Source organism: Aspergillus clavatus, genomic scaffold (genome assembly GCF_000002715.2).
Source record: "Aspergillus clavatus NRRL 1 1099423829799 genomic scaffold, whole genome shotgun sequence".
In the NCBI taxonomy this organism is placed as follows: Eukaryota; Fungi; Ascomycota; class Eurotiomycetes; order Eurotiales; family Aspergillaceae; genus Aspergillus; species Aspergillus clavatus.
In genome coordinates, this window is record NW_001517100.1 from 759,183 (window position 1) to 771,121 (window position 11,939).

At 26.2% G+C, this 11,939-nt stretch overlaps 1 protein-coding gene across 1 annotated transcript, besides 2 other annotated features; it reads left to right on the forward strand.

Annotated features, from left to right (window-relative positions):
• Nucleotides 1-277: 277 nt before the first annotated feature.
• Nucleotides 278-1,680, forward strand: ACLA_067300 (uncharacterized protein; the record flags this gene model as incomplete). The annotated part of the gene is made up of 4 exons (XM_001272518.1): nt 278-388; nt 438-796; nt 849-1,216; nt 1,274-1,680. The coding sequence occupies 4 exons, from the start codon at nt 278-280 to the stop codon at nt 1,678-1,680; spliced, it is 1,245 nt and encodes a 414-aa protein (XP_001272519.1).
• Nucleotides 1,681-4,547: 2,867 nt separating this feature from the next.
• Nucleotides 4,548-5,294: a mobile genetic element.
• Nucleotides 5,295-9,436: 4,142 nt separating this feature from the next.
• Nucleotides 9,437-9,562: a microsatellite.
• The last annotated feature ends 2,377 nt before the right edge of the window (nt 9,563-11,939 follow it).

Sequence of the window (11,939 nt, forward strand, 5' to 3'; positions counted from 1 at the left end):
CGTCGAAGAACAAGCCGGAAAAGGCGTTGGCCGTCGTCGACTGGAATGCCTTCCTCCAGGAGCCGCGACAACAAGGGCTCGACGCGGCGGAAAGTGGTAGCTGTGGGAAACAACTTCAAAAAGTATCGCCCCTTCGGAGCAAAAGTCTGAATAGTTACTGACCTCTACAGATGGATCACCCAGGAAGTCGACCCGCCAGACTGGAGGTTCTGGCTTCTCGAGCGGTTCAGTTTGAAACTCATCGAGGGTTTCCTTCGCTGGTACCTCAACACGCACAATGTTGAGAAGAAAGAAGGCTTTCCAGACCACGGCGAGATACTTCTCGATGTTCTGCAATCAAGAACGGGGGCAGGAGGCCCCCTATGAAATGAAGCAGAAACTGAAGCGGGTAAGGCCCTCGAATTGTCGAAGCAGAGGTCGCGTGCTGATTCTATAAGCTTGTGAGCGTCACGCTGTCGGATCAATACGAACTTGAATTGAGCGCGCAGGAGCAACCTCCGTTCAACATCGATGATCTGTTATTCACGACGTATCACCTGCTGGCTTGGTGTCCTATCACATTTCCAACCGTGCGAAGTATTTTTCAAGTGAATACCCTCCGGAAAATGATGACCTCCACCAGTGCCCGGCCGGGGACGTTGATCGAGTCGTCGGGATATATTCATGAGAACGACGCACTGAAATGGAACGACATTGAACTCTTCATGGTGAAACATCCCGAACATCCCACCTCCCAGGTTCTCCTGATGAGGGTGAGGCATAGATTGAACAAGGGTCGAAGGAATGAAGGAGTGCCGTGAGTGAAACTTCCGACCTCGCTGGCGATATATATTCTAAGGTCGTTCCAGGCCAGTCTACACGGACACGGAAAGGAACGACAATTTGGGACTTTGCGTCATCCAGGACAGACTCATGTATGCCTTTCTCGACGACGCCTTCGACAGCGAACACACCAAATGTCCCACCGATATCTGGCGCCTCACGAAAGTCCCGGAACACCGTCTCAGCACGCCGATCAATTTCAAGGAGCGCGTCAAGGAACTTCCGATCCTACGAGGCACGTGCCAGGATGCATCGGGTCTTATTATCACCGATCCCCAGCGTGCCCTGCAGTATCATCAAGCGCGACAGTGGGAGGCGGCGGCAAGCGAATCGGCCAGGTTCAAAGACAAAGGAACTCTCTACAAGTACCGCAAAGGGGCAGCGGCGAATATAAGTCCGAGCGCATGTACCGCCACAGGATAGGCTTTTTTTTGCTAATCTGTTCTCACAGGACATCTCGACGAGCATTCACGGAATCGCATCATGGAGCATATCCAAGGGGGAACGTTCGCCAATTACATCTCGATCATGGATGACACCCAATCTATCTTTATGGAGACGCCGTCCCGAAAGTCCTTGCTCAGCCTCGTCACTCACGCGAGCATCACACGGGACCCTTCAGCACCACAACAGGCCACGCCGGCGCAGAAAGCAACGGTGGAATTGGATGCCAAACTTATTGAATGGAAAAAAGAATGCCAGCGACTGCGGGCGGATCTCATCATGGAGTATGGCCAGTTACAGGCTGCACATAAGTCTGGTGACAAGTGTTCCAGTGAATTGCAAAAGCTTCAGAACAAAGTCAAGTCTTGGCGAAAGAAACTCTGTGATTCAGCAAAGAGTGACGCGGGCTTATAGTTGGCCAAGGTTAGTATAAGGATCTATAATCCATGAGAATTAGAAACTAGTGTGAAAGAAGAATGGTTATAAATAGATTTAAATATAGATGTCCTTATTTAAAGAGATTATTACTAAACTTCAGAGTTTAGTAGTTATAGACAGGGTTTATATCTTTATAGGTTATATAACTATTTATATAATCTCTTATAAGGAGCCTTTATATTAGTAGGTTCCTCTATAAAGATAGCTTTAATATAATATATAATAAATCTTTATAATCTTTATAATTATCCCCCCCCCCCTTAAAAGATCTTAGCCCCTAAGATCTATCTAAGATTCCTTATTTATAATAGGATATACTAGTAAAAACCTTTATTTATAAAGAGAAAATTATAAATAATAAAAAAGGTTTACTATTCTTTTCTTTTATATACTTATATTTATTTATCTTCTTATAAAGGCTTAGTTATAGATAGACCTCTTTAACTATAATATTTTTATTACTATCAAAATCTTCTCATAATATATTTTAGATTTATATTACTTATTTTTATAATACTCCTATAAATCTCTTAATAGTCTTATTATATAAAATTTCTATAGAGTAAGATTTAGAGTAATAATAATTTTTATAGAGTGTGATATCAGTGAATGAATATCATGAGTAGATTAATAATTATTAAGGTTGACCCTGGGTTACTAAGGTCAACCTAAGAAATCTCTATAATATCTATAACTTATCTTTTAGATAGATAGCCAGTAGCTAGATATAAATATAAGATCTTACCCTAGGTAAGTAAAGAGGGGGGCCTAGCCTATCTCTCTTTACCTCTAGTAATACTATCTTATCTATAGTAATTCTATCTAGTAGCATATTTAAAGTTATAGATAATAGAAAATTAAATACTCTTACTCTACTAGATCTATATTTATCTTAGTAAATACCTACTGCTCTTCCCTATAAGTAACTACTAAATTTAAGCTAAAAGATAATAGGGTAGTTATATTTAGTAAAGAGTTTTTATTATAGGAGAACTCTCTACTAAGCCCTACTAAAAGAGATAGAAATAAAATAAGATATAATAACTCTAGGCTAGAGAAGTATTACTTAGTTATTAAAATAAGTTCTAATAGAAAATAATCTCTATAAGATAATATTCTTAAACCTCCCTACTAGAACTACTAATAATAACTAGCTATCTATAATAAATAATCCTACTAGAAATCTACTAGAGGATATAAGATAAGCTTTCATTAAGCTATTTAAGATAATAATCTAAGGAGTACTACTTACTAATATTAATATATTTTTTTAGAGTATTTATTAAGAGTAATATAATAAATAAATATTACTTCTAGGATTATAAGAGATAAATTATTATTATAGATTATTATTTATTTTTAAGATTTTAAATCTTACTCCTATCCTAGAGTATAAAGATATATATATAAGAGATACTACCTAAAAATAGTAAAAGAGAGTTAAGAAATATTTTAAGAATATCTTACTAGTAATAGAAAGAGTTCCCTCTAATCTAGAATATTTATTATTATTAAATAGAAACTTATAAGATATACTTATAAGAGATAGGAAGTAGATAAAACCTAATTATAGATTAATTTTATATTAGTAATTACTAATATAGAAATCTTCTATATATAGCTACTAAAGAACTTTAAGAAATATAATATAAATAATAAAAAATAAAAAAATATAAAAGCCTTACCTAAGGTTTATAACCTATATAGCTATATATTACTATCTTAGATAAAGCTATAATATATATCTCTTCTTTAGTATATAAAGCTTCCCTTATTTAAAAATTTATTATTAGGAGTTAACCAGAGCTTAGGAAAAGATAGGTAAAGAACTAAATATAACTATAAATATATAATAAAATAGTTAAATACTTCTCTCTTTATAAGAATAACTTAGTTACTACTTAATAACTTAGAGGTAACCTATAATTAAAACTATAATTTAATTAGTATAATAAAGATCTAATAGATCTAAGTATAATTACTAGCTCTTCTTAGCTAAGAAGAAACTTCTTATAATTAAATAAGGATTTACTAAAGTAGAAACTATAGTATTATTAGAATAAAGTATATTTTATATATAATAAAATTAGATATCTCTAATTATACTCTATAAAAATAATAAAAAATAAGAAAGATTAATAAATCTAAAGATACTTATTAATTAAATAGAGAAAGCCTTTAACTACTAGAATATATAGTATAATCTCTTTAAAGATAGGAAGGAAGAACTACCTAAAAGGAGGAATCTTTAATTATTATAAGGAATTACTAAAGTATATCTAAATATAATAGGTATTAACTCTATATATTATATAATAGAAATATAAAGTAAGGGATAGGTAATTTAGATTAAGGCTCTTATTAATTATAGAGCTAGTTACTTATTTATATTATAAATAATTATTAGTTATCTTAGTATAATAGAGCCTCCCTATAATAAAAGGAAAATATCCTTAATTATATAATTACTAAATAGAGTTATAATAAATATCTACTAATAAGTAAGGATACTAATATAAATTAGGTAATAGACTAGTCTTACTAAGTTATAGATCTTAGATACTAATAAGTATAAGATAATCTTAGGTTATAACTAGCTAAAAGTTACTAACCTATAGATTAACTAGTAATTAAATTAGATAATTCTTTAAAATAAGAGAAGAATATATTTTACTTACCTTATTAACCCCTAATATAAGATTAAATATTATAAAGATAACTTAGTATAGTAAGTAACTATAAAATAACTAAAGTAGATCTTATAAAAAAAGAAGTTAATAATATAATTATATCTTCTTTAAACTAGTAAAAAGAAATTAATAACTATAAATTATAATAAATAGATAAAAGACTTTAAGAATATATTCTAAGAAGAACTTAACTTAGGAATACTACTTACCTAAGGAGTAGATTATATTATTAATACTAATAATACTAAACTAATTAATATAAATACTTATCCTTAATTATTAGAGAAGTTTAAGAAAACCTACTACTAAGTAAAAAAACTATTATAAAAGAGAGTAATCTAGGCTTTAGTAAGCTAGTAGGGTTTATTAATAGTATTAGTTCTAAAGCTAGAAGAAAAATAATAAATATATATACATTACTAAATACTTAATAAAGTTACTATTAAGAATATCTACTTACTCCCTAGAATTTAGGAGTTAATTAACTAAGTTAGTTAAGTAAAGATCTTATTAAAAATTAATCTTCTCTTAGGATATTAGTAATTATAGATAGTAGATAACTTAATTACTAAGATAGTATTTAATACCTTCTTTAGGAAATATAAGTTCTTTATAATACTATTTAGACTCTATAATATATCTATAATATTCTAGATATATATAAATAATTAACTATAAGATCTCCTATATATAGTAGTATATCTTAATAATATCTTAATATTCTTAGTAAGTAAAGAGAAATATAAATAATATATATAAGAAGTCCTTACCTAACTATAGAGGAATTAGCTATTTATAAAAGCCTTAAAGTATAAATTTAGTTAATAAGAAATTAAATTCTATAGATATATTATTAGAGGAGGAATTATAAAGCTAATACTAGCTAAGATAGAAGCTATTATCTAATACCTAAAACTAAAAAAATATCTATAAAGTATAATAATTTCTTAGACTTATAATATATTATTACTAGTTTATACTAGGATTTATATAGGTTATAGCCACTCTTTATAATCTATTAAAGAAGTTAGATAAAGACCTTTAGAAGAAGAAATTCTATCTAATTACTTAGATAGTAAGATACTAAGATATCTTTACTAACTTAAAAGAACTAATAGTTATTATACTAGTGCTAATAATTATAAACCTTAATTAATCTTATTAAATTAAGACTAATATCTTAGAATAGATAGTAAGAATAATTTTAATATAAAAAGATAAGAATTATAAACTTTACCTAATTATATTTAATAAAAGAAAGCTTAATAGTATAAAAAGGAACTACTTAATATAAGAGAAGAAGCTACTTATAATAAAAGAAGTCCTTTAGAGATAGGATTACTATATTAATAATAGAAAGATAATAATAGTAGTAACTAATTATAAGAGTCTTTAATATCTTATAAATATAACTAAGTATTTAAAGTAGCTTACCTAGTAGGTAAAAGAATTCTAAAGTTATAACTTAGAAATCTACTATTAAAAGATAGTAAAGTAATAGTACTAGATATAATTAGTTAATATCTTAACTTTATAGAAGAAGAGCTAGGTAATATTACTAAAAGAACTTTACTTAATATACTAGAAGTATAGGAGATAGTAGAGATAAGATATTTTAAAAGCCTAAATAATTTTATAGAGTATAAATAGTATAATACTATAGTAGAATACCTAGAGCTATAGGTCTTACTATAGGATAAAAGAAAGTAAGAGCTTATACTAATAATAGCCTTATCTTTTAAACTAAAAAAAGAGGTACTATATCTCTTACTAAATTAAATTATAGATAGATAATACCTAGGAGGATAATTTATATATTACTAGAAATTAATCTATATTATAGATATTAGAGATGCCCTATACCTAAAGATTCTATTCTAAAGGGACTTCCTATAAGAAATATATAGAGAATATAACTATATAGGCTACCTAGTATTACTAAGAGTTATTAAAACTTAAGTCTAGTAGCCTTCTCTATAGTATAATATCTAAGCTATAGTTAAGGAATACCTAAATTATTAAATATTATAAGGATTAAAGAAATATCTTAAATAAGAATAGTAATATTATATAGTAAAGAAAGGTATCTAGCCTTTTAAATACTAGGGTATTAACCTTATTAGATGCCTGCTAGTAATACTAAATAGTAATAAATAGATTATTACTACTATTAACTATATAATAGGATGAGTTATTATAAAAGCCATTCTATATACTATAGATAAAATAATAGTAAAGTTCCTATATAAAGAGATATTTACTTAGTATAGTGCCTTTAATAAGATAGTATCTAATAATAATATAAACCTACTATTATATATAGTAGAAATCTTTATAAAAATCTTAAAAGCAAAACACTAAATAATAATACTAAATCATTCCTATATAAATAATAAGAATAAAAACCTTAATAGACTCCTAGGATAAATACTTATAAAATATTTAATAGGGAAACTAACATAGCTATAGGATGAATATCTTTATTTAGTAGTATTTATAGTATAAATATATATTTATATAAATACTAGTAAAAGCCCTTCTACCTACTATATAGGATTAAACTAAGATTACTAGGAGATATAAGAGAACCTATAAAAGAAAATAATTATAATAGACTTATAAGAGTAATATATATATAAGTACTAGTAAATAAGAAGCTATTAGAATATATAATTAAGAGAGGGATAATCTAAGATTTATAAATAAAAAAGAGTTATCTTAAGGAGGGCTAATAGGTTTTTATATAAAATAAGAGCTCTTAAAAGTTTAAGAGTAAGTAATTTAGATTATATAAGGTGATTAAGGCCTACCCCCTTAGAATATATATATTATAGGAATTAGGTAGATATACCCTAAAGAACCTTATTAATAGATAGAGACTAGTAAAAGTAGAGGTAGAAGATAATCTATAATATTTATAGATATTAATAAGCCTTAATACTAGGCTATAAAAAGTAGGCCTATTAATCTCTAATCTAATTAAAATATAAAAGATACTTAATAAGACTAACCCCCTAATACTATTATATAAAGAACTATCATAGTATGTGGCAGAAGGATATAATAAGTAAAAATATTTAGGAGAAAGTTTATAATAAGTAGAGAAGGAATTAGGGATATAATATAAAATAAGTAAGTAAAAAACTTAATATACTAATAAATAAAAATTAGTAAGGAATAGCCACCTTATATAATAATAAATAGAGTTATTAGAGTTATGGAATAGTAAAGACTTAACTATTTTAGATAATAAGGACTAGGAGGGAATTTAAAGTAATAATTTAGAATTAATATCTTAAAAGAATATTAAAGAGATAGATTTTAAAAAATTATTTATAGTTATAATACCCTCTTATCAGGAGTAAATAGAGTAGTATAAAGATAATATATTTATATAGGTAGATTAGAAAATAGTGCTATACTAGAATTATTATTCTAAGAAGAAGAAAAGGAATTATAGATTAGTAGATTTTATTAATTATAAAAAAAAACTAATTATAATAAGATATTAAGAATTATACTAATTAACTAAAATAATAAATAATTACTAATTAAAAGTCTAAGTTAAACTTTATATTAAAAACCCTATAAGATAAGGCCTTAGCTAACTAGAATAAATTATTATTATTACTAAGAGAAGGTACTAATTCCTCTAGGTAAGCCTTAATATAATAAGTAAATACCTAAAGATCCTAAAGAACTATAAAAAAATTATAATAATTACCCTAGTTAATATAACTTACTAGCTAGGGAATATAAACTTTATTAAAAGAATTTTTATAACTAAGTAATAATAAAGAAGAATAATACTTAATAAGACTTTCTATTAGGGCTACTAATAAGATACTTACTAAAGTATAAGAAGGAGTTATTATAATAGAACTAATCTAAGAGAGAGAGGAAGTTACTAAAGAAGAATTAGTCTAAGAATAAGAGAAAGTTACTATAGTAGAATAATATCTCTTAGCTAACTAGATCTTTATTATTATAAAATATTTTAAAGAAAGATAATACTTCTTAGCTAGAGCCTTCTCTACTATAGGAGAAGAGCCTTTACTATAAGAAATACTAGATAGACCTATCTCTACTATAGGAGAATTAATATTATCTTCTATATTAGATTATATATACTTACTATTATCTAGAGAACCTTTACTAGCACTATTATCTAACTCCTTATTATAATTACTAGTTATTACTATTAGCTCTATAGGCTAATTATATAACTTATTACTATAACTAGTAAGGAAACTAAGACTACTAGCTTAAATAATAGATTTATAGAAGTAAAAAAAGTTAGTAACTATAAATAAGAAATATTTACTAAGGAGAATATATACTTATTAAGAGTATTAGAATTCTATATATAAAAGCCCTATATATAGAATAAATATATTAATCTCTAGTTACTCTAAGTATAGTTAGCACAGGACCCCTAAAAAATATAAATCTATTATAACTAGGAGTAGAGATACATCCCCTAAAGGAATCCTTATCTAAAGAATAATTATTATAAGCTAATATATAGTTATAAGATACACCTTACTACTAAAGAATAATAGCTAATATATAGCCTAAATAAATATATTTCTTTATATCTAGCTTCCTCTTCTTATTAAACTTCTAGATAATTAGGTAAATAATATCCATTACCTTTAATCTATTTTTATTAGGTCTACTAAGATAAGCTTCTACTATTAGTAAGAGGTAATTACTAAAGCTAGGAAGAATACTTACTAAACTTACTAAAAGTAATTATATCCTCCTAATAAATAAGGCAGCCTTTACCCTTCTTTTATAGAGTATTTATATTTACTAAGTATAAGAAGAATATAAGAGACTAGTATATAAAAAAAGAGACTTACTAAAAGAAAGATAATAATTAATATAATAAAAAGGAAGATGCTCACAGAAGGAGAAAAGAGAAGGAGAAATATAAGAGATAAAAAGAAAATAAGTAAGATAAAGTAGACTTACTTAAAATTAAAATAAATAATATATAACCTTATCTTATCTCTACTATAATAACCACACTAGTAACCCTACTTACTAAGTAATCTAATACTACCCTCTAAGTAATCTAATACTACTTACTAAGCATAATCTAAGACTACTTACTAAATATAATCTAATATCACTTACTAAGGATAAATCTAATCCTACTTACTATGTATGATATTACTCCCTTAGACTATGAGGACCTTTAGTAAGGAGCTAGATAACCTACTAAGGATGGGCTTTACCTTAAGTAGGGGAGGATGTGATAGTAGTAAATAAATATTATAAATAAATTAATAATTACTAAGATTAACTCTGGGTTACTAAGGTTGACCTAAGAAATCTCTATAATATTTATAACTTATCTTTTAGATAGATAGCCAGTAGCTAGGTATAAATAGAAGATCTTACCCCAGGTAAGTAAAGAGGCATTAGCCCAGCCTATCTCTCTTCACCCCTGGTGATACTACCTTACCCCCGGTAATACCAATATTATCTAAAGATATGTATAAAGTATTACTAACTCTACTAAAGAGAAATTATAAAGAGGTCTAAAGAGTAGTTACTTCTCTTCCTCTAGATTTATTTTTAGATTTATATCTTTATAATATAATAGTAATTCCTAAGTCTTCTTCTCTAAGAAGACTATATAAAAGTCTATAAACTAATCTAATATAAAGTTCTTACTCTTTACTATCTCTTATAAAGCTTTTATAATTTATACTATTATAATTATTATATCTTTTACTTCTATAAACTCTTCTACTAAGATTAAGTAAATTTATAGAGCTAACTCTATATTAAAAATTACTTTATCTTCTCTTTAGAGGATTATAGGATTATACTACTTTAATTATAATATCCTTAAGATAATATAATTTATATTTAGAGATACTATTATAAGCTCTATAAAGAGCTACTTTATTTCTTTATTATTCTTAACTAAAATATTAGCTTTTACTACTTCTTTATTTCTTATTTTTTATATGGTTAATATCTCTATAAAGACCTACTATAGTAGGGTATATTAATTATTTTTCTTAATTAATATTATAGAAATAAGATTAATAAAGCTTCTACTATTAATTAATACTTATAAGACTAGTCCTTATCCCTTCTCTCTTATCTAAGCCTAAAGAAATATACTTAGATAAGAGAGTAAGAATCTATAATACTTCTTATTCTACTCTTTAATAATAATAATAATAATTAGTTATTTAGTCTTTATAGAGTCCTCCTACTTAAGCTTACTTAAGTAGTATCTTATAATATATTCTTTTTTATTATAATTAAAATAGATTTATAAGATACTAAAGATATAAGCCTATAAGCCTTATCTCTTTATAAATAATATAATTATAGTAGATTCTATTATCTCTATCTTCTTAATAATAATATAATCTATAAGAGGCTTCCTTAAGTTCCTAAAGTCTTAATAATCCTTATCTCTATATAAGGGATCCTAATAAGTATTCTATTTTATATTTAGATATAATCTTATAAGTAAGGAGATTATCTCTTTCTTAGATTTTAAGAATTTTAAGTATTTATAGATCTTCTATGTAAATAATTAGAGAGGAACTTAAAAAAGAGGTATAATTATATCTTCTTTATATTCTTTATATTATCTCTAATTTTAATCTATTACTTATACTACCTCTATTAATATATATAGTCTATTTCTCTCTTATAGGGCCTTATCTAAAATATTTATAATTATACTTCCTATCTATAATTCTCTAGATTATTTAGTTATAATTCTAAGAAAGTATAAAGATCTTTTTATTCTTAATTATAAAAGTTCTTAGATATCTTACTCTATTAAAGATTAGAGAGAATATAATCTAGATAAGCTATTATAATCTTAGTATACTTCTTCTTATCCTAGTTATTAGCCTTTATAGTAGACTCCTAGCTTATAATAAAGGCTTAGTATATTATATAATTATAGGTTAAGTATTTCTCTAATTTAAGTAGAGATTAGATTTAGATATTAGTCTTCTTTATAAGTAATAAGAATAATTCCTATTATTTCTAATTTTATAGATACTTTCTAAGGCCTATACCTAGATTATTATAAAGCTTCTAGATTTCTTATAAGAGCTATAGTTCCTATTATAAATACTCTCTTATAGGGGTTATCTCTATTAACTTTAGATCTATTAAAATAAAAAAGTCTTATAAATCTAGCTTATCCTTAGAGCCTTTCTCTTTATAAGCTATCTCTTTTTCTACTATCTAACTTTATATAGTTATAGAGGAGGGTTTACTAGATAATTTAGATCTAATTAATCTCTTTTATAATATTATTTTCTTAATAGACTAGTTTTAAAGGTTAAGTAATAAAATATAAGGATTTATAATCTATAAAAATTAGAAACTAATATAAAAGAAGAATATTTATAAATAGATTTAAAGATAGATATCCTTATTTAAAGAGATTATTACTAAACTTTAGAGTTTAGTAATCATAGATAGGGTTTATATCTTTATATATTATATAACTATTTATATAACCTCTTATAAGGAGCCTTCTTATTAGTAGGC